At 44.4% G+C, this 20573-nt stretch overlaps 1 protein-coding gene across 3 annotated transcripts in view; it reads left to right on the top strand.

Moving 5' to 3' along the window:
• The window catches only part of LOC112222782 (glutamate receptor ionotropic, kainate 2-like), a 246155-nt gene that overhangs the window by 128655 nt on the left and 96927 nt on the right, over positions 1–20573 (top strand). For all 3 annotated transcript variants that reach the window (XM_042304836.1, XM_042304834.1, XM_042304835.1), the window contains 3 exons: positions 13332–13475; positions 18604–18711; positions 19698–19811. In XM_042304836.1, the coding sequence (XP_042160770.1) occupies positions 13332–13475; positions 18604–18711; positions 19698–19811 (366 nt within the window). The remainder of the gene's footprint in view (positions 1–13331; positions 13476–18603; positions 18712–19697; positions 19812–20573) is intronic.

The raw sequence follows: 20573 nt of genomic DNA on the forward strand, positions 1-20573 counted from the left end.
GCAGCATGAGGGAAGGATGCTTTGTTGCGAAATAGGAAGCCGATTCTAGAAAATAGGAAGCCGGTTGAAGAGCATGCATTTAGTTTTACTTGCATTTAAGAGCAGTTGGAGGCAACGGAAGGAAAGTTGTATGGCATTGAAGCTTGTCTGGAGGTTAGTTAACACAGTGTCTGCGTAGAGGTGGATCAGAGAATCGCCAGCAGCAAGAGCAACATCATTGATGTATACAGAGAAGAGAGTCGGCCCGAGAATTGAACCCTGTGGCATCCCCATAGAGACTGCCAGAGGTCCGGACAACAGGCCCTCCGATTTGACACACTGAACTCTATCAGAGAAGAAGTTGGTGAACCAGGCGAGGCAGTCATTTGAGAAACCAAGGCTATTTAGTCTGCCGATAAGAATGTGGTGATTGACAGAGTCGAAAGCCTTGGCCAGGTCGATGAATACGGTTGCACAGTAATGTCTCTTATCGGTGGCGGTTATGATATCGTTTAGGAACTTGAGCGTGGCTGTGTCACACCCTGACCTGAGATATCTCTGTTTTCTTTATATTTTGATTAGGTCAGGGTGTGACTAGGGTGGGTACGCTAGTTTTGTATTGTCTAGGGTTTTTGTATTGTCTAGGGTTTTTGTAATTCTATGTTGGCCTGATATGGTTCCCAATCAGAGACGTCTGTTTATCGTTGTCTCTGATTGGGGATCATATTTAGGTAGCCATTTCCCTTTGGTGTTTGTGGGATCGTGTTCTATGTTTATTTGCCTGTCTGCACCATTCGTATAGTGTCACGTTTCGTTTGTTTTGTTGAGTTTTGGTTTTATTAAAAACATGTGGAACTCTACTCATGCTGCGCCTTGGTCTCATCTTTATAACGAATATGACAGGCTGAGGTGCAACCATGACCAGTTCTGAAACCAGATTGCATAGCGGAGATGGTACGGTGGGATTCGAAATAGTCGGTAATCTGTTAACTTGGCTTTCGATGGTTCATTGAACAAGCACCTGAAACAGTGTTTAAACCCTTTACAATGAAGATCTGTTAAGTTATTTGGATTTTTACGAATTATCTTTGAAAGACAGGGTCCTGAAAAAGGGACATTTCTTTTTTGGGGAAAACAGCGCATGCTGGTTATTAACATTCCGTGTGTAGGGTGAGAATCCTGACATTTGGTCAGTGTGTGTGTGAAAGGAAGCTTGTTGAACTTGTAGAATGGTTCATTGAGGTTACATGAGCGTGTTCAAGAGATGCCTAACCAGGATCAATAGACAGCGATGATGCTGGGCTGGAGTGGACCAGAGGAGAGGCCCTGTTCTCATCACCCAGTCATCTCTACACATTTGGGTCGCTGATTTGGAGATTTGTGATTTGTGTGTGCACAAACACATGCACACAGTTGTTGGCAACCACCAGCCAGTCATCTTCAAGACTAATTTCAGACATATGTTTCAGACGGTGATGGGGTGGAGAGAGAGAGAGAGGGAGGGAGAGCAAATTGTCATTACAATGGAAAACAACAGCCATATTAAAGCTAGGTTTAACAGTCAATCTTCTCTCCTATTGAGCCTAAGTCTCATGACCAGATTCTAATCGTTAAAGGTTAAAGGTGCAGTCGGTCTCTTACTCTGTTCTATTGTTACTTCCTTTTATTGACCGTTTTTATCTTCAAACATAAAATGACCTTTAGTTGAACAGAGATGTTTCTACATTTATCATTTGTAAGAGGTCATCAGAGGCAGATTGGAGGAGAACAGTCAGCTCCATAGGAAATATTTAGAAGTAAAATGTTTCATTTTGGTTAAAAGCAAAGAACATTAAACCATCTGGAATATGGCCTGAGGCAGTCACAGGAATAAGCAACAGCCTCAACGGAGTCCTCTCTCTGCTCAAAACTGGCGCGCACACACACACACACACACACACACACACACACACACACACACACACACACACACACACACACACACACACACACACACACACACACACACACACACACACACTCTGTCTCTGCTGTAACCACTTACCATTCTCTGAGTTGTTTAAACACTGTTTAATGTTTACTATACTGTTTGATAGTGTTGAACAGCTGCAAAACAGTATTCAAGTTGTTCAATAAAATAGAAACATCTAACATACATCAAGGGGTTTCTAGTTCATACTGAGAAAGAAACCTTCCATGGTGCCATGGAGACATTTAAATGACCTGTAGTTTGGCCCCTCCCCTATGTCTCCTCCTGAGAACCTCCACAGTCCCATAGTGCACTGCAGCTGGCCATGCCGACAACAGCCAGGGTTGATTGAAAGCTGTAGTAAGTCATTGAGTAAGTCCTTCCGTGTTCTCTCTGTCACCTTCACTCTCCCTAAGCTGCCACATACCCGTAACAAACTCCTTACTCAATATGCCAGCCCACAATAACACCCAGAGACAGGCCAATTTTATGATTCATTTAGCTCAATAAAGAGCCTTTATTAAAGTTTACTTACTTATCAGCAAAAGGCTGTGTGTGTGTTATTGGGCCTGCTCCTGCGAGCTGTGGAGAATTGGAGCTGATGGAGAGACTAGAGGTGTAGAGAAAGGGAGGAATGGATAGATTGGAGGGGGCTCACTCTGCTCCTACTGAGTATGTTACCTGGATGAGCAGGGTGTAGTCAGGATATCTGAAACACAGACACACCGATCTCATATCAACACCAGGATTCAGTTTATCTAACTCTAAATTTCACAGGAATATGCACCGTCACGATTGCCTCCACAATTAGACATCCCTCTACTTCTCCGCAGTAAGACCTACAAGAACATGGCAGTATAACACGGGCAGAGCAGAGGGGCTTGGCGTTTGTTTTGCCCACTAATAGATATCATGTCTATGGGGAAGCAAGCGGGGGGTTGAGATGGAGAGAGAATGAGAAGAAGAGAAGAGAGAGAGACGGGAGACAGAGGCGGGAGGGAAGGGGGAATGTCAGGGTGATTTAGATGTGAGTGAGAGGGGAGAGAGGTTGAGGAGACACAGGCCCGGGGCCTCAGCTCTGGCTGGTGAGAGACAGATTTTAATCAGGGAGGCTGGAGAGCCAGAGGCCCCCCAGGGGCCCTGCGCATGACATGGCATTACAGACAAAACAACACCAGCACCCAGACGACTAGCCTAGCCCCCAAATAAAAGATGACCCTGCCAACACACATCACCATCATCATCATCCAGCCCACTGCTACCTTAATCTGGCTCATCCTCCAACACTAATTAACTTCATTGAGGGGCTAAATGACACATCCTAGTTTAACTTCATTGAGGGGCTAAATGACACATCCTAGTTTAAATTCATTGAGGGGCTAAATGACACATCCTAGTTTAACTTCATTGAGGGGATAAATGACACATCCTAGTTTAAATTCATTGAGGGGCTAAATGACACATCCTAGTTTAACTTCATTGAGGGGCTAAATGACACATCCTAGTTTAACTTCATTGAGGGGATAAATGACACATCCTAGTTTAAATTCATTGAGGGGCTAAATGACACATCCTAGTTTAACTTCATTGGGGGATAAATGACACATCCTAGTTTAAATTCATTGAGGGGATAAATGACACATCCTAGTTTAACTTCATTGAGGGGATAAATGACACATCCTAGTTTAAATTGAGGGGATAAATGACACATCCTAGTTTAAATTCATTGAGGGGATAAATGACACATCCTAGTTTAACTTCATTGAGGGGATAAATGACACATCCTAGTTTAACTTCATTGAGGGGATAAATGACACATCCACATTTTTCTTTAGTCTTGTTATCTTTATTTTCTTTAATAGTAGGCCTTGCCTTGTGATTTTTGGGAATAGTCAGATCAGAGTCATCATTATATGTGATTTAAAAACTAAATCAAATAATTAGCATGTTAAGTAATGAATGAATGAATAGTTTAATTTTCATTTAACTTAGTTTCCTGCATTTTAGTTTTTTAATCTGAAGCCAATGGTCTGTCAATGGCGAGGGCAGGTTCTTTGTTTGGTGTAGTGATGCACTGTATTATCATAACGTGACATACAGTGCCTTCGGAAAGTATTTAAACCCCTTGACTTTTTAAAAACATTTTGTTACGTTACAGCTTTATTCTAAAATTGATTAAATAGCATTTTTTCCCCTCATCAATCTACATACAATACCCCATAATGACAAAGCAAAAATGGGTTTTTAGAAATTGCTGCTAATTTATTTAAATATATATATATAAATACTGTATACATCATATTTGCATACGTATTCAGACCCTTTACTCAGTACTTTGTTGAAGCACCTTTGGCAGCAATTACAGCATTGAGTCTTCTTGGGTATGACGCTTCAAGTTTCTGCAGAGATGTTCAATCGGGTTCAAGTCTGGACATTCAGAGACTTGTCCTGAAGCCACTCCTGCTTTGTCTTGGCTGTATGCTTAAGGTCGTTGTCCTGTTGGAAGGTGAACCTTCGCCCCAGTCTGAGGTCCTGAGCGCTCTGGAGCAGGTTTTCGTCAAGGATTTCTCTATACTTTCTCCGTTCATCTTTCCCTCGATCCTGACTAGTCTCCCAGTCCCTGCCACTGAAAAACATCCCCACAGCATGATGCTGGCACCACCATGCTTCACCGTAGGGATGGTGCCAGGTTTCCTCCAAATATTGTCTTCCGGCGCCGACAGAGATGGACGCCTCGCTTCGCGTTCCTGGGACACTATGCAGTATTTTTTTTTTTTTTACGTGTTATTTCTTACATTGGTACCTATGTTCTGCCTTCCACCCAGGACAATGGATCGGATCCCAGCCGGCGACCCAAAACAACGACGTCGTAAAAGAGGCAAACGAAGCGGTCTTCTGGTCAGGCTCCGGAGACGGGCACATCTCGCACCACTCCCTAGCATACTACTCGCCAATGTCCAGTTTCTTGACAACAAGGTTGATGAAATCCGAGCATGGGTAGCATTCCAGAGAGACATCAGAGACTGTAATGTTCTTTGCTTCACGGAAACATGGCTCACTCAAGAGACAGCTGGTTTCTTCACGCATCGCGCCGACAGAAACAAACATCTTTGTGGTAAGAAGAGGGGCCTTATGATTAAACAGAAACCGTGGATTAATGGCAGCATTCGTGCAAAACTGAAAGCGCAAACCATTGCTTTTAATCAGGGCAAGGTGTCTGGTAACATGACTGAATACAAACAGTGTAGCTATTCCCTCCGCAAGGCAATCAAACAAGCTAAGCGTCAGTATAGAGACAAAGTAGAGTCGCAATTCAACGGCTCAGACACAAGAGGTATGTGGCAGGGTCTACAGTCAATCACGGATTAAAAAAGAAAACCAGCGCCGTCGCGGACCAGGATGTCTTGCTCCCAGACAGACTAAATCACTTTTTTGTTCAATTTGAGGACAATACAGTGCCACTGACAAGACCCGCTACCAAAACCTGTGGACTCTCCTTCACTGCAGCCGATGTGACTCACAAACTTCTACAGATGCACAATCGAGAGCATCCTGTCGGGCTGTATCACCGCCTGGTACGCCTGCACAACGCATCACCGGGGGAAAACTACCTGCCGTCCAGGACACCTACACCACCCGATGTCACAGGAAGGCCATAAAGATCATCAAGGACAACAACCACCCGAGCCACTGTCTGTTCACCCCGCTATCATCCAGAAGGCGAAGTCAGTACAGGTGCATCAAAGCAGGGACCGAGAGACTGAAAAACAGCTTCTATCTCAAGGCCATCAGACTGTTAAACAGCCACCACTAACACTGTAGTTCTTGACCAGGAGAGTCTTTCTGTGCCTTTTGCCAAAGTGGGCTGTCATGTGCCTTTTACTGAGGAGTGGCTTCTGTCTAGCCACTCTACAATAAAGGTCTAATTGGTGTAGTGCTGATGGTTGTCCTTCTGGAAGATTCTCCCATCTTCACAGAGGAACTCTAGAGCTCTGTCAGAGTCACCATCAGTTTCTTGGTCACCTCCCTGACCAAGGCCCTTCTCCCCCGATTGCTCAGTTTGGCCAGCTCTTGGACGAGTCTTGGTGGTTCCAACCTTCTTCCTTTTAAGAATGATGGAGGCCACTATGGTCTTGGAGACCTTCAATGCTGCAGACATCTTTTGGTACCCTTCCCCAGATCTGTGCCTCGACACAATCCTGTCTCAGACCTCTACGGACAATTAATTTGACATCATGGCTTGGTTTTTGCTCTGACCATGCACTGTCAACTGTGGGACCTATATAGACAGGTGTGTGCCTTTCCAAATCATCTCCAATCAATTGAATTTACCACAGGTGGAATCCAATCAAGGATCATTAATGGAAACAACTACATTTCGAGTCTCAAAGCGAAGGGTCTGAATTCTTAGCTAAATAAGGTTTTTCTGTTTTGTGGTTTCATACATTTGAAAAAATATCTAAAACCTGTTTTTTGCTTTGTCATTATGGGGTATTGTGTGTAGATTGCTGAGGATTTATTTTTATTTAATCAATTTTAGAATAAGGCTGTAACTTAACAATATGTGGAAAAGGTCAAGGGGTCTGAATACTTTCTCTGACTTATCTCTCAGGGAGAGAGGGAGGGAGAGAGAGAGAGAGAGAGAGAGAGAGAGAGAGAGAGAGAGAGAGAGACAGAGAGAGAGAGACAGAGAGACAGAGAGACAGAGAGACAGAGAGAGAGAGAGACAGAGAGAGAGAGAGAGAGAGAGAGCACAGGAGAGAGAGAGAGAGAGAGAGAGAGAGAGAGAGAGAGAGAGAGAGAGAGAGAGACAGAGAGACAGAGAGAGACAGAGAGCAGGAGAGAGAGAGAGAGAGAGACAGAGAGAGAGAGAGACAGAGAGAGAGAGCACAGGAGAGAGAGAGAGAGAGAGAGGAGAGAGAGAGAGAGAGAGAGAGAGAGAGAGAGAGAGCGAGCACAGGAGAGAGAGAGAGAGACAGGAGAGAGAGAGAGAGAGAGAGGAGAGAGAGAGAGAGAGAGAGAGAGCGCACAGGAGAGAGAGCGAGAGCGTGCAGGGGAGAGAGAAGAGAAGGAGGCAGATTGAGGCAGAAGAATAGACAGCGTCAGGTGTAATGTTCATATTGGCTGACACAAGGGAAAAGCCAGCTTTTAAAGCGTTTAGCTTTAATTTCATTCAGGAGTGACATAATTGATTTTAATGAGATGTTTATAGAGTGAAGTGGTGCTGTTGCTAAATCATTTGCAAGGCTTGCTGCCTGCTTGGTTCTTCAGAGGCTCACACAGCACTGGGGAAAAGAGAGAAAAGCACTCAAGCATTCACTGCCAAAATTCACACAGTTCCCCTTCCCCCCCACCCACCCACACTTCCTGTCTTTCTTCACTTTCACTTTTTACATCGATTCAACCTTGTGTAAACTAGCTGAATTAGTATTTTTTCTTGGTAATACTTTTTTCTTATTTACATGTTGTTTTTCTTTCTTTTCTGCACTAGTTATAGTAGATCCACATTGGTGCTAGTTGTCCATTAGGAACTGGCTGTAGGGCTGCTAATTGCGGCAGCATTGTTCCCTGTGAATGTCCATTTGAGTTGTGTGTTTCTCGTCCCACAAACCACCCGCTAGCATCCAACACACTTTTACCACAGTGAAAAATCACAGTGTCAGCAGTAGTAATAATGGCATCTCAGACTTAAACCACCCTCCCCACTTCCCCGTCCCAGCCAGCCCACTCCGTGGCCCACCTTCTCTGCACTGTGATTGACAGGTGCCACACTAAACCAGAGTGATTATAAAGACACTTCTCTCTGGGTTACTGAGGCAGTGTGGACAGCATAGAATTGCCCCTTACCTATCCTTCACCCCCTCCACCCCTCAGGAAAAGACAGACTGCCACTCTGCAGCTGGCGACCACACCATTCCACCCCCCCGTCCTCCAGAGTGTCACCCACCCTGCAGCAGCTTCACTTCTCTTTTATCAACACCTTCTAAAATAGACATTATTAATATCACACATTTTATTCCTAAACTCCCACACCATGACACGACTGACAGTAACCACCCACAACACCATATTATCATCCAAACTGCCGTCGCAATCGCTTCCGGCAAACAATCAGGACAAGGGTGGGGAAATGACAGGTTTAGGTCCTGATTTATTCAGCAGAACTGCGGTTTCCAACGGCAACCCTCAGGCATGATGTCCATACAACAAACGTAAGGAGCTATTTTGATTGCTTTCCAATCAAGCGAGACAAACACTAATTCGATTTTTTTGAGGGACTGTGGAATTAGGGGTGTGGAACTTGGAGCGTGGATGACTGGCATTTCTCTCTGATAAGTTCCTCTCATATCAGTCTCCTTACGCACTTCTGTTTACTGTCAGCCGTTTATTATTACAGAGAGTGAAGGAGTAAGCTGCAGATTCTGAGAGAGTCCCAAACGCCACCTTATTCCCTATAAAGTACAGTGCTTTTGACCAGGGCCCATAGGGCACTATGTAGGGAATAGGGTGCCATTTGGTACATAGCCAGTGTGTTTTCAGAGATTAGAGATGTCTGGGTTTATCATACCTTTTTATGATTGTTTGTCTAATGTGCTGTGTGCTGTAGATGTCATGTCACCATGGTTATTTGGCATATTAGAAAATAGCCCTTTCTTTGCTTCTCTTGCCCTCTTCCCTGTTCCTTTCTCTCCTCTCTCTTTGTTTCCTATAATAACATTGTGCATCTTCATGGTGGAAGTCTCACAGTACAACTAAGTTAGGTAGGCAACGAGGATGCAACAGTTTGAATGGTTGACATCCCAATGAAATTAGATCTATATGACACAGACATTCCATTGACTGTGATGTGATAATGTGATGATATGGATGATCTGTGATGTGGTTGGCGGGGATGATGACACATTGTCTCTCTTGTTGGAGACGGAAGCTGGTGTCATATTTCTGATGGTTGACATCCCACTGAGTTGGTGTGATGTAGCCTATTGACGGTGATGTGATGACATGAGGACACATTCTCTCTGTTGTTTCACAAACAGACGTTGCTCTCATGAACAGATGTGGGATCTTTATTTGATCACCCTGTTGCAAGAGAACTTTCCTGCAATGCAGAACTTTTAAAACTTGTAGTATATTTGAGGTTTAAAAAGGCTTATGGATTTTGTAATTGCCACTTTGAAATTTTAGACTTGATATTCCCTTTAAGAAAAATGTATCAACCCCTACAAAAATCTCCATTACCTAGAATCCACATAATAATTCACATTTCTGTTGCTGCATGATTATTTTACTGTTGTAGCAAACTGACTCATATTAAGATCCTACATCTTTAGACCGATACATGTGGTGTGATCTAGTAATATGTGATGATTTGTGATGCGGTGATGACACATGGTCTCTCTGTTCCACATACAGACACTGTGTTCATGCCCGATGCTGTGACGTAGGCATCCAATTGACTGTGAAAATCAAATCAAATTGTATTGGTCACGTACACATATTTTTCAGATGTTATTGCAGGTGCAGCAAAACGCTTCTGTTTCTGACTCCAACAGTGCAGTAATAAAGTGCCTGGCAGATATCTCAACTTGGATGTCAACCCACCACCTCAAGCACCAACCTTGACAAGACGGAGCTGCTCTTCCTCCTGGGGAAGGCCTGCCCACTCAAAGACCTCTCCATCGCGGTTGACAACTACACAGTGTTGCCCTCACAGAGTGCAAAGAACCTTGGCGTGACCCTGGATGTCACCCTGTCATTTTCTGCAAACATCAAAGCAGCGACTCGCTCCTGCAGGTTCATGCTCTACAACGTCCGTTGAGTACGACCCTACCTCAAACAGGAAGTTCCGCAGGTCCTAATCCAGGCATTTGTCATCTCCCGTCTAGACTACTGTAACTCTCTGTTGGCTGGGCTCCCTCCTTGTGCCATCAAATCCCTGTATCCAGAACGCTGCAGCCCGCCTGGTGTTCAACTTTCCCAAGTTCTCCTATGTCACTCTGCTCCTCAGCACACTCCACTGGCTTCCAGTCGAAGCTCGCATCCGCTACAAGACCACGGTGCTTACCTCTGGAACAGCAAGAGGAACTGCCCCTCCCTACCTTCAGCCTATGCTCAAATCCTACACCCCAACCCGAGCACTCCATTCTGCCACCTCAGGTCTCTTGGCCCTTCCACCCCTACAGGAGGGCAGCTCCCACTCAGGCCAGTCCAAGCTCTTCCCTGTCCTGGCACCCCAATGGTGGAACCAGCTTCCCCCTACAAACCTGAACCAGCACGTGCACTTGATCCTCCCGCCGCCCTTTCTAGCTCTGACTCTACTGATACCTAAAAAATGTCATGTATATACAATGCCTTCAGAAAGTATTCATACCCCTTGACTTTCTCCACATTTTGTTGTGTTAAAGACAGAATTTAAAATGTATTAAATTGAGATTTTCTGTCACTGTCCTACACACAATACCCCATAATGTCAAAGTGGAATTATGTTTTTAGATCAAAAATAAAATCAATTATAAATTAAAAGCTGAAATGTCTTGCGTCAATAAGTAATCAACCCCTTTTAAATGACAAGCCTAAATAAGTTCAGAATTAAAAATGTGCTTAACAAGTCACACAATAAGTTGAGTGGATGCAATGCGTGTAATAATAGTGTTGAACATGATTTTTTAATTACTACCTCATCCCTGTACCATCAGTCCTGTGTCATGCCAACAATAAAGCATCCTGATCCCATTCATGTGTGGGGTTGCTTCTCAGCCAAAGTAGTGGGCTCACTCACAATTTTGCCTAAGAACTCAGCCATGAATAAAGAATGGTACCAACACATCCTCTGAGAGCAACTTCTCCCAACCATCCAGGAACAGTTTGGTGACAAACAATGAATTTTCCATCATGATGGAGCACCTTGCCATAAGGCAAAAGTGATAACTAAGTGGCTCGGGAACAAAACATTGATATTTTGGGTCCATGGCCAGGAAACTCCCAAGACCTTAATCCCATTGAGAATTTGTGGTCAATCCTCAAGAGGCGGGTGGACAAACAAAAACCCACAAATTCTGACAAACTCCAAGCATCGATTATGCAGGAATGGGCTGCCATCAATCAGGATGTGGCCCAGAAGTTAATTGATAGCATGCCAGGGTGGATTGCAGAGATCTTGAAAAGAAGGGTCAACACTCCAAATATTGACTCTTTGCATCAACTTCATGTAATTGTCAATAAAAGCCTTTGACACTTATGAAATGCTTGTAATTATACTTCAGTTTTCCATAGTAACATCTGACAAAAATATCTAAAGACACTGAAGCAGCAAACGTTGTGGAAATGAATATTGGTGTCATTCACAAAACTTTTGTCCACGACTGTAGATAGGGCAGGATAGAGTACCGGGTAGTAGACAGCAAGCAACTGTGACTAAGTTCAGGGCAGGGTACTGGGCGGAGGCAGCCTAGTAGTGACTATTTAACAGTCTGATAGCCTGGAGATGGAAGCTGTGTTTTAGTCTCTCAATACTAGCTTTGATGCACTTGTACTGTCTCCGCCTTCCAGATGGTAGCGGGGTGAACAGGCCGTTGCTCAGGTGGCTGAGCCCCTTGAGTTTTTGTGACACCGGTTGCTGTAGATGTCCTGGAAGGCAGGCAGTGTGATGCTTTGGACTGACCGTACCACCCTCTGGAGAGCCCTACTTTTGCGGACGGTGCAATTGCCGTACCAGGCGGTGATACAGTCCGACAGGATGCTCTCAATGGTGCACCTGTAGAAGTTTGTGAGGGTCTTAGAGAGGGGCCAAGACAAATTTATTCAGTCTCCTGAGGTTGAAGAGAAACTCTAATGCCTTTTTCACCACACTGTCTGTGTGGATGGACCATTTTAGGTTTTCAGTGATGTGAACGCAGAGGAACTTGAGGATTTTCACCCTCTCCACTGCGGCCCCATCGATGTGGAGGGGGGAGTGCTCTCTCTGCTGTCTCCTGAAGTCCATGATCAGCTCCTTCGTTATGTTGATGTTGAAGGAGAGGTTATTTTCCTGGCCCAACTCCGCCAGGGCCCTCACCTCCTTCCTGTAGGCTGTCTCGTCGTTGTTGGTAATCAGGCCTACCACTGATCAGCAAACTTTATGATTGAGTTGAAGACGTGACTGACCACACAGTCATGAGAGAACAGGGAGTACAGGAGGGGGCAGAGCATGCACCCTTGTGGGGCCCCCGTGTTCAGGAGCAGCGTGGTGGAGATGTTGTTGCCTACCCTCACCACCTGGGGTGAGCCCATCAGGAAGTCCAGGATCCAGTTGCAGAGGGCGGGTTTCAGACCCAGGGCCCTGATCTCAGTGATGAGCTTGGAAGGCACTATTGTGTTGAAGGCTGAGCTGTAGTCAATGAACATACTGTACATAGGTATTCCTGTTGTCCAGATGGGATGGGGCAGTGTGCAGTTCAATAACGATTGCGTCTGTGGATCTGTTGGGGCAATTTGAAAATTGAAGTGGGCCTAGGGTGTCGGAAAAGATAGAGGTGACGTGATCCTTAACTAGCCTCTCAAAGCACTTCATGATGACAAGAAGTGAGTGTTACGGGGCAATAGTAATTTAGTTCAGTTGCTTTCACTTTCTTGGGTACACGAAAAATGGTGGACATATTGAAGCAAGTGAGGACAACAGACTGATGAAATTATACAAACAAAAATATAAACCCAACATGTAAAGTGTTTGTCCCATGTTTCATGAGCTGAAATAAAAGATTCCACAAATTTTTCATATGCTGAAAAAGCTAATTTCTCTCAAATGTTGGCCAGAAATGTATTTACATCCCTGTTAGTGAGCATTTCTCATTTTCCAAGATAATCCATCCACCTGATAGGTGTGGCATATCAAGAAGCTGATTAAACAGCATGATCATTACACAGGTGCACCTTGTGCTGGGGACATTCAAAGGCCACTCTTAAAATGTGCAGTTTTGTCACACAAAACATTGTCACAGATATCTCAAGTTTTGAGGGAGCGTGCAATTGGCATGCTGACTGCAGGAATGTCCACCAGAGCTGTTGCCAAATAATTTAATGTTAATTTCTCTAAAATAAGCCACCTCCAACATAGTTGTAGAGAATTTGGCAATACGTCCAACCGGCCTCACAACTGCAGACCACGTGTAACCACGCCAGCCCAAGTGGGTGGGCCTATGCCCTCCCAGGCCCACCCATGACTGCACTCTTGCCCAGTCATGTGAAATCGATAGATTAGGGCCTTATTTATATATTTAAATTGACTGATTTCATTATGTGTACTGTAACTCCGTAAAAGCATTGAAATTGTTGCATGTTGCGTTTTATATATTTGATCAGTATATATAAAAAATTTAAATTCTACATTCTCTCTGTTGTTTTCCAGACGGACGCTGCGCTCATGTACGATGCCGTGCACGTGGTGGCCGTGGCCGTGCAGCAGTCTCAGCAGATCACTGTCAGCTCCCTACAGTGCAACAGACACAAACCCTGGCGCTTTGGGAACAGATTCATGGCCCTCATCAAAGATGTACGTAGTATTATACATTACACACCGGCCCACTGGAAAGGCAGGGGAGGGATGGACATGGAGAGAGAGAATGAATGAGTGAGAGAACGCCTACACACACATAAGAGAGAGAGCATGAAAAAGAGAGAGAACGCCTACACACACATAGGAGAGAGAGCATGAAAGAGAGAGAGAACGCCTACACACACATAGGAGAGAGAGCATGAAAGAGAGAGAGAACGCCTACACACACATAGGAGAGAGAGAATGAAAGAGTGAGTGAGAGAGAGCCTACACACACATAGGAGAGAGAGCATGAAAGAGAGAGAGAACGCCTACACACACATAGGAGAGAGAGCATGAAAGAGAGAGAGAACGCCTACACACAGGAGAGAGAGGATGAAAGAGAGAGAGAACGCCTACACACACATAGGAGAGAGAGAATGAATGAGTGAGTGAGAGAGAGCCTACACACACATAGGAGAGAGAGAATGAATGAGAGAGAGAGTCTACACACACATACGAGAGAGAGAATGAAAGAGTGAGAGAACACCTACACACACATAGGAGAGAGAGAATGAAAGAGTGAGAGAACACCTACACACACATAGGAGAGAGTGGATGAAAGAGAGAGAGAACACCTACACACACATAGGGGAGAGAGAATGAAAGAGAGAGAGAACGCCTACACACACATAGGAGAGAGAGGATGAAAGAGTGAGAGAACACCTACACACACATAGGGGAGAGAGAATGAAAGAGAGAGAGAACCTACACACACATAGGAGAGAGAGAATGAATGAGTGAGAGAACGCCTACACACACATAGGAGAGAGAGAATGAAAGAGGGAGAGAACGCCTACACACATAGGAGAGAGAGAATGAATGAGTGAGAGAACGCCTACACACATAGGAGAGAGAGAATGAAAGAGGGAGAGAACACCTACACACACATAGGGGAGAGAGAATGAAAGAGTGAGAGAACACCTACACACACATAGGAGAGAGAGAATGAAAGAGTGAGAGAACACCTACACACACATAGGAGAGAGTGGATGAAAGAGAGAGAGAACACCTACACACACATAGGGGAGAGAGAATGAAAGAGGGAGAGAACACCTACACACACATAGGAGAGAGTGGATGAAAGAGAGAGAGAACACCTACACACACATAGGGGAGAGAGAATGAAAGAGGGAGAGAACACCTACACACATAGGAGAGAGAGAATGAAAGAGTGAGAGAACGCCTACACACAGGAGAGAGAGAATGAATGAGTGAGTGAGAGAGAGCCTACACACACATAGGAGAGAGAATGAAAGAGTGAGAGAACGCCTACACACACATAGGAGAGAGAGACACAAGAGAGAGACATACAGCGAGACAAGCTGGATGGGCACAAGGGGGCGATCAAAGAAATCAATGTAAATTAAAGAAAAAGGCTTTGTTTTTAACTGCATTTTTATATTATGTACATTCATAGTTCTCCGAGAGCAGCAACCATCTTCATCTTAAACCTGTCTCCTTGTTTTCATATCATGTCCCTACAGAATGGGTCTACATGATCTTAATCTGGGCTAATTATTCCTCAGTGTGCTAGATAGATTCTGGAAACTGGGGTGGTTAATCCAAACGTCCCTGTCTGTCAGCTATATTTAGGGTCTGTAAAGCCTAGCTACCCTGTTCTGTTCTGTTCTGTTTGCTCTGTGAGATTTCACCAGAACCTTGCTAACACTCACACTGTCTCGGGGGTGGTGTGGCTGGAGGGTGGGGAGGACGAATGGAGGGATGAGGTTTTTGACATTTTAAAGCTCTTTGTCTCGAACCCCCGCACAAATAATCTCACATCTCGCCACCTCTAGTGCTCTCTCTCTCTAAGCCTGTGGACCAGTACTAGGGTGGACAACAGCCAGCCCTTATAAAAGACACCACTGTTTCGCCTGATGGTCTTTATACAACACTGCACTGTCGATCCAGAGTGACATACAGGGTAACACTGAACTATCACTGCCTGGCCACTGTATCACAGGCTAACACTGCACTATCACTGCCTGGCCACTGCATCACAGGCTAACACTGAACTATCACTGCCTGGCCACTGTATCACAGGCTAACACTGAACTATCACTGCATGGCCACTGTATCACAGGCTAACACTACACTATCACTGCATGGCCACTGCATCACAGGCTAACACTGAACTATCACTGCATGGCCACTGTATCACAGGCTAACACTGAACTATCACTGCATGGCCACTGCATCACAGGCTAACACTGAACTATCACTGCCTGGCCACTGTATCACAGGCTAACACTGAACTATCACTGCATGGCCACTGCATTACAGGCTAACACTGAACTATCACTGCCTGGCCACTGTATCACAGGCTAACACTGAACTATCACTGCATGGCCACTGCATTACAGGCTAACACTGAACTATCACTGCCTGGCCACTGTATCACTGGCTAACACTGAACTATCACTGCATGGCCATTGCATCACAGGCTAACGCTGAACTATCACTGCCTGGCCACTGTATCACAGGCTAACACTGAACTATCACTGCATGGCCACTGCATTACAGGCTAACACTGAACTATCACTGCCTGGCCACTGTATCACAGGCTAACACTGAACTATCACTGCATGGCCACTGTATCACAGGCTAACATTACACTATCACTGAATCACCACTGTATTACAGGCTAACATTACACTATCACTGAATCACAGGCTAACATTACACTATCACTGAATCACCACTGTATTACAGGCTAACATTACACTATCACTGAATCACCACTGTATTACAGGCTAACATTACACTATCACTGAATCACAGGCTAACATTACACTATCACTGAATCACCACTGTATTACAGGCTAACATTACACTATCACTGAATCACAGGCTAACATTACACTATCACTGAATCACAGGCTAACATTACACTATCACTGAATCACAGGCTAACATTACACTATCACTGAATCACAGGCTAACATTACACTATCACTGAACAGGCTAACATTACACTATCACTGAATCACAGGCTAACATTACACTATCACTGAATCACAGGCTAACATTACACTATCACTGAATCACCACTGTATTACAGGCTAACATTACACTATCACTGAATCACAGGCTAACATTACACTATCACTGAATCAACACTGAATCACAGGCAACATTACACTATCACTGAATCACAGGCTAACATTACACTATCACTGAATCAACACTGAATCACAGGCTAACATTACACTATCACTGAATCACAGGCTAACATTACACTATCACTGAATCAACACTGAATCACCAACATTACACTATCACTGAATCAGGCTAACATTACACTATCACTGAATCACCACTGTATTACAGGCTAACATTACACTATCACTGAATCACAGGCTACATTACACTATCATGAATCAACACTGAATCACAGGCTAACATTACACTATCACTGAATCACAGGCTAACATTACACTATCACTGAATCACAGGCTAACATTACACTATCACTGAATCACAGGCTAACATTACACTATCACTGAATCACAGGCTAACATTACACTATCACTGGCTAACATTACACTATCACTGAATCACAGGCTAACATTACACTATCACTGAATCACCACTGTATTACAGGCTAACATTACACTATCACTGAATCACCACTGTATTACAGGCTAACATTACACTATCACTGAACTATCACTGAATCACAGGCTAACATTACACTATCACTGAATCACCACTGTATTACAGGCTAACATTACACTATCACTGAATCACCACTGTATTACAGGCTAACATTACACTATCACTGAATCACAGGCTAACATTACACTTAACATACTATATCTATTTAACATTCATTCAAAGGTACCAATTTCCACTGTTATTTTCAATATAACCATGTCCAACATAGGCAGGTAATTGTAGTTATTTTTTGGAAATTCACAATCTTTTTTCATCTAGTTCTCTCTTCCCAACAAAGAGGAACAATGTGACATGTATGAGCCTGTAATAACATGACGTTAGATGAGTCATACTACAGGTTCTTTCTGAAATAACATTCGCTTTAAGTCAGTTGCTCCTGCTTCTCTAAGAAAAAGGCACAGAATTCAACATTTGCTATGCAATGTAACACAAGAGAGTTCTATCAAGGCACAAGGCGAGACCCAGATGCAGACACAGGAGGAAGATGGTTGGAGTCTTACAATGTTTAATAATCCAAAGGGGTAGACAAGAGAATGGTCGTGGACAGGCAAAAAGGTCAAAACCAGATCAGAGTCCAGGAGGTACAGAGTGGCAGACAGGCTCGTGGTCAAGAAAGGCAGAATGGTCAGGCAGGTACAAAGTCCAGAAACAGGCAAGGGTCAAAACCAGGAGGACTAGAAAATGGAGAATGCAAAAAGCAGGAGAACGGGGAAAATGCTGGTTGACTTGGAAACATACAAGACGAACTGACACAGAGAGACAGGAAGCACAGGGATAAATGCACTGGGTAAAACAAGCGACACCTGGAGGGGGTAGAGACAATCACAAGGACAGGTGAAACAGATCAGGGTGTGACAAGTTCAGTGCTTAGGGCCCCTTTGATGCTCGATTTTCAGCATTCCAAAGCAGTGCCTATATCGTTACAGATTGGGTAATAACTATCTCACTGTTACTAAAGCAACCATCAGAATTATGTCCAAAAAGCGTCTGTGTCCTGGAGAAAGCTGTATAGAGTTTGTGTATGTGGTATTAATAATTAATATACAGTGAGTGTGTGTGTGTGTGTGTGTGTGTGTGTGTGTGTGTGTGTGTGTGTGTGTGTGTGTGTGTGTGTGTGTGTGTGTGTGTGTTTGTAGCATACCTTTGTGTGCTTGTGCGCCTTGCTTAAAGGTGAACTCTAATGAATAATGAATGTCTCTATTTTGCTGAGAATGAGTGAGCTCCTGTGACCTCTTGCTCTTTGGTTATGATGAATCTCTATCTCTCTTTCCCTCCTCCATCTCTTTCTCCTCACTCTCCATCCCTTTCTCCCTTTCACTCTTGCTTTCTCTCTCTCTTTTTCTGTCTCTCCTCCCTTCCTTCCTCCCTCTCTCGCTTCCTACCCCTCTCTCTTTCTCTCCTCCAGGCCCACTGGGATGGCTTGACTGGGCGGATCACTTTCAACAGAACCAACGGCTTGAGGACAGACTTTGACCTGGATGTGATTAGTCTGAAGGAGGACGGACTGGAGAAGGTACTAGGGGAGTGTGTGTGTGTGTGTGTGTGTGTTTGAGTGTGCATGTTTATAATACATGACCATGTGTGCACGTCTATGGAGGAGATAATTCATTAAAGAAAGCTTGCCAACACAGCAGATCCAAGCACCAACCCACACACACACACCCTCCTTACACACATGCTCCCCTGTGTGTGCCTCTCAGATGCTCCTGACCTCCTTGTCTCTCTCTGTGGCGTGTGTCTGCGCCTCCATGAATAATTTACTCGATTCATGAAAAAACCTTCAGGAGCCCTCCAACCTCATGAAGGCTGAATTAAACAGTTGATTTGCAATTACAAAGCAGCCATCTCTAAGGCCTCAGTAGTGGGCATCAGAGAGAGGAGCAGGGCTGTTGTGGCTGTAGTGGGTTGGTGCTGCAGAGCAGAGTGTCTGCTGAGATGAGAAGCCCTGTAGCGGTTAAGATAATAACACCACCAGGATGAGAGGCCCCTGCAGGCTCGCCCCTCTCCTCCTCCTCCTCTTCTTGCTGCTTCCACCAACCCCTCCTTACACACTCACTCACATGCACACACATACACTCAGTACTCCACCTCTTCAGCTCAAGCACACATTCCCAGAATTCTCCAGCACCTTTAGGACATGGCTGACAGCAGGTTGAACTCTTAACTCTTAACCTGCGGGATGAGATATACGAGCTGATCTAGGATCAGGATCTGCCTCTAGCTCTCTGTGGAAGAGGAGTGTGTGTGTGTCTGTGTGTGTGTCGTGTGTGTGTGTGTGTCTGTGTGTGTATGTGTCTGTGTGTGTGTGTGTCTGTGTGTGTCTGTATGTGTGTGTGTGTGTGAGGGGTGGGGGGGTGGGTGCGTGCATGCGTGTTTGTAATAACACACCTCCCATCATATGTTCTCATAGACACACTCTCCCCTGAACAGTTTTTCTGTATGGAAGATAAAACTGAAGTGCACTAAATTCTAATGTTTTGTCTGTGTTTTTCCCCTCAGATTGGAACATGGGACCCTCCTAGTGGCTTGAACATGACAGACCACCAGAAAGGGAAGACATCCAATGTCACAGACTCCTTAGCCAACAGATCTCTAGTTGTCTCCACCATACTGGTAAGTACCATTCCGTCTTTGCTCTGGAGTAGACACGTATTGTCTTTTCATAGAGAACTTAAATTGCTGTACTAACTGTCAGCTGGGTGCTGTAACAGAGTTCTACCATGTCTACATAAGTGATTATGAATGCCCAGAACTGCTCTAAGACTTAATTGACTCCTGGAAAAGGTGTTATTCCTTTTTAGTTTTTAGGCCATTTTCTTTGAAAATTTATCCACTTGAATTTCTCAGGATGGTTGTCGGCCTGTGAGCGAATTGAATGAAAGTAGCCGAAAGTACACCACTTTTAAATTACCAGTCCACACTTCACTTCACTGCTGTGGAGAGGTCCCTTTCCAATTGGTTGAGAACAGTTTCAGGCAGGGCTAATTGGCTGATTGATTGTCCAATAAGATTTCCTGGTTTAAGGCTCTCTCTCTCACATTTTATTAGTCCCTCTATTGAGGAGTTGTTTCTCTACCCAGTGATGTTAAACCCAGACATTCAGGGGAAGTTAAAGAGTGCCCTAGGATCTCTAATGCTTCTCTATGAGTCACACAGACCAACTCACAGCTGTACTTACTCAGGCTTCATCCAACCATCGTTGGCATTTTAGAAAAGCACTATAAACATCCTGTGTATTGTTATTATTCACTCTATAGAAGATTTATAAAAACATCTTAGCTTCAATGATGAGTGTGTAATGATGGGGCGGTGAGTAGGAAGCAGGTGAAACGTTTTAATACAACAATAAAACCAAGAACACGACACTAACATAAG

This window comes from Oncorhynchus tshawytscha, linkage group LG23, assembly GCF_018296145.1.
Source record: "Oncorhynchus tshawytscha isolate Ot180627B linkage group LG23, Otsh_v2.0, whole genome shotgun sequence".
NCBI lineage: Eukaryota > Metazoa > Chordata > Actinopteri > Salmoniformes > Salmonidae > Oncorhynchus > Oncorhynchus tshawytscha.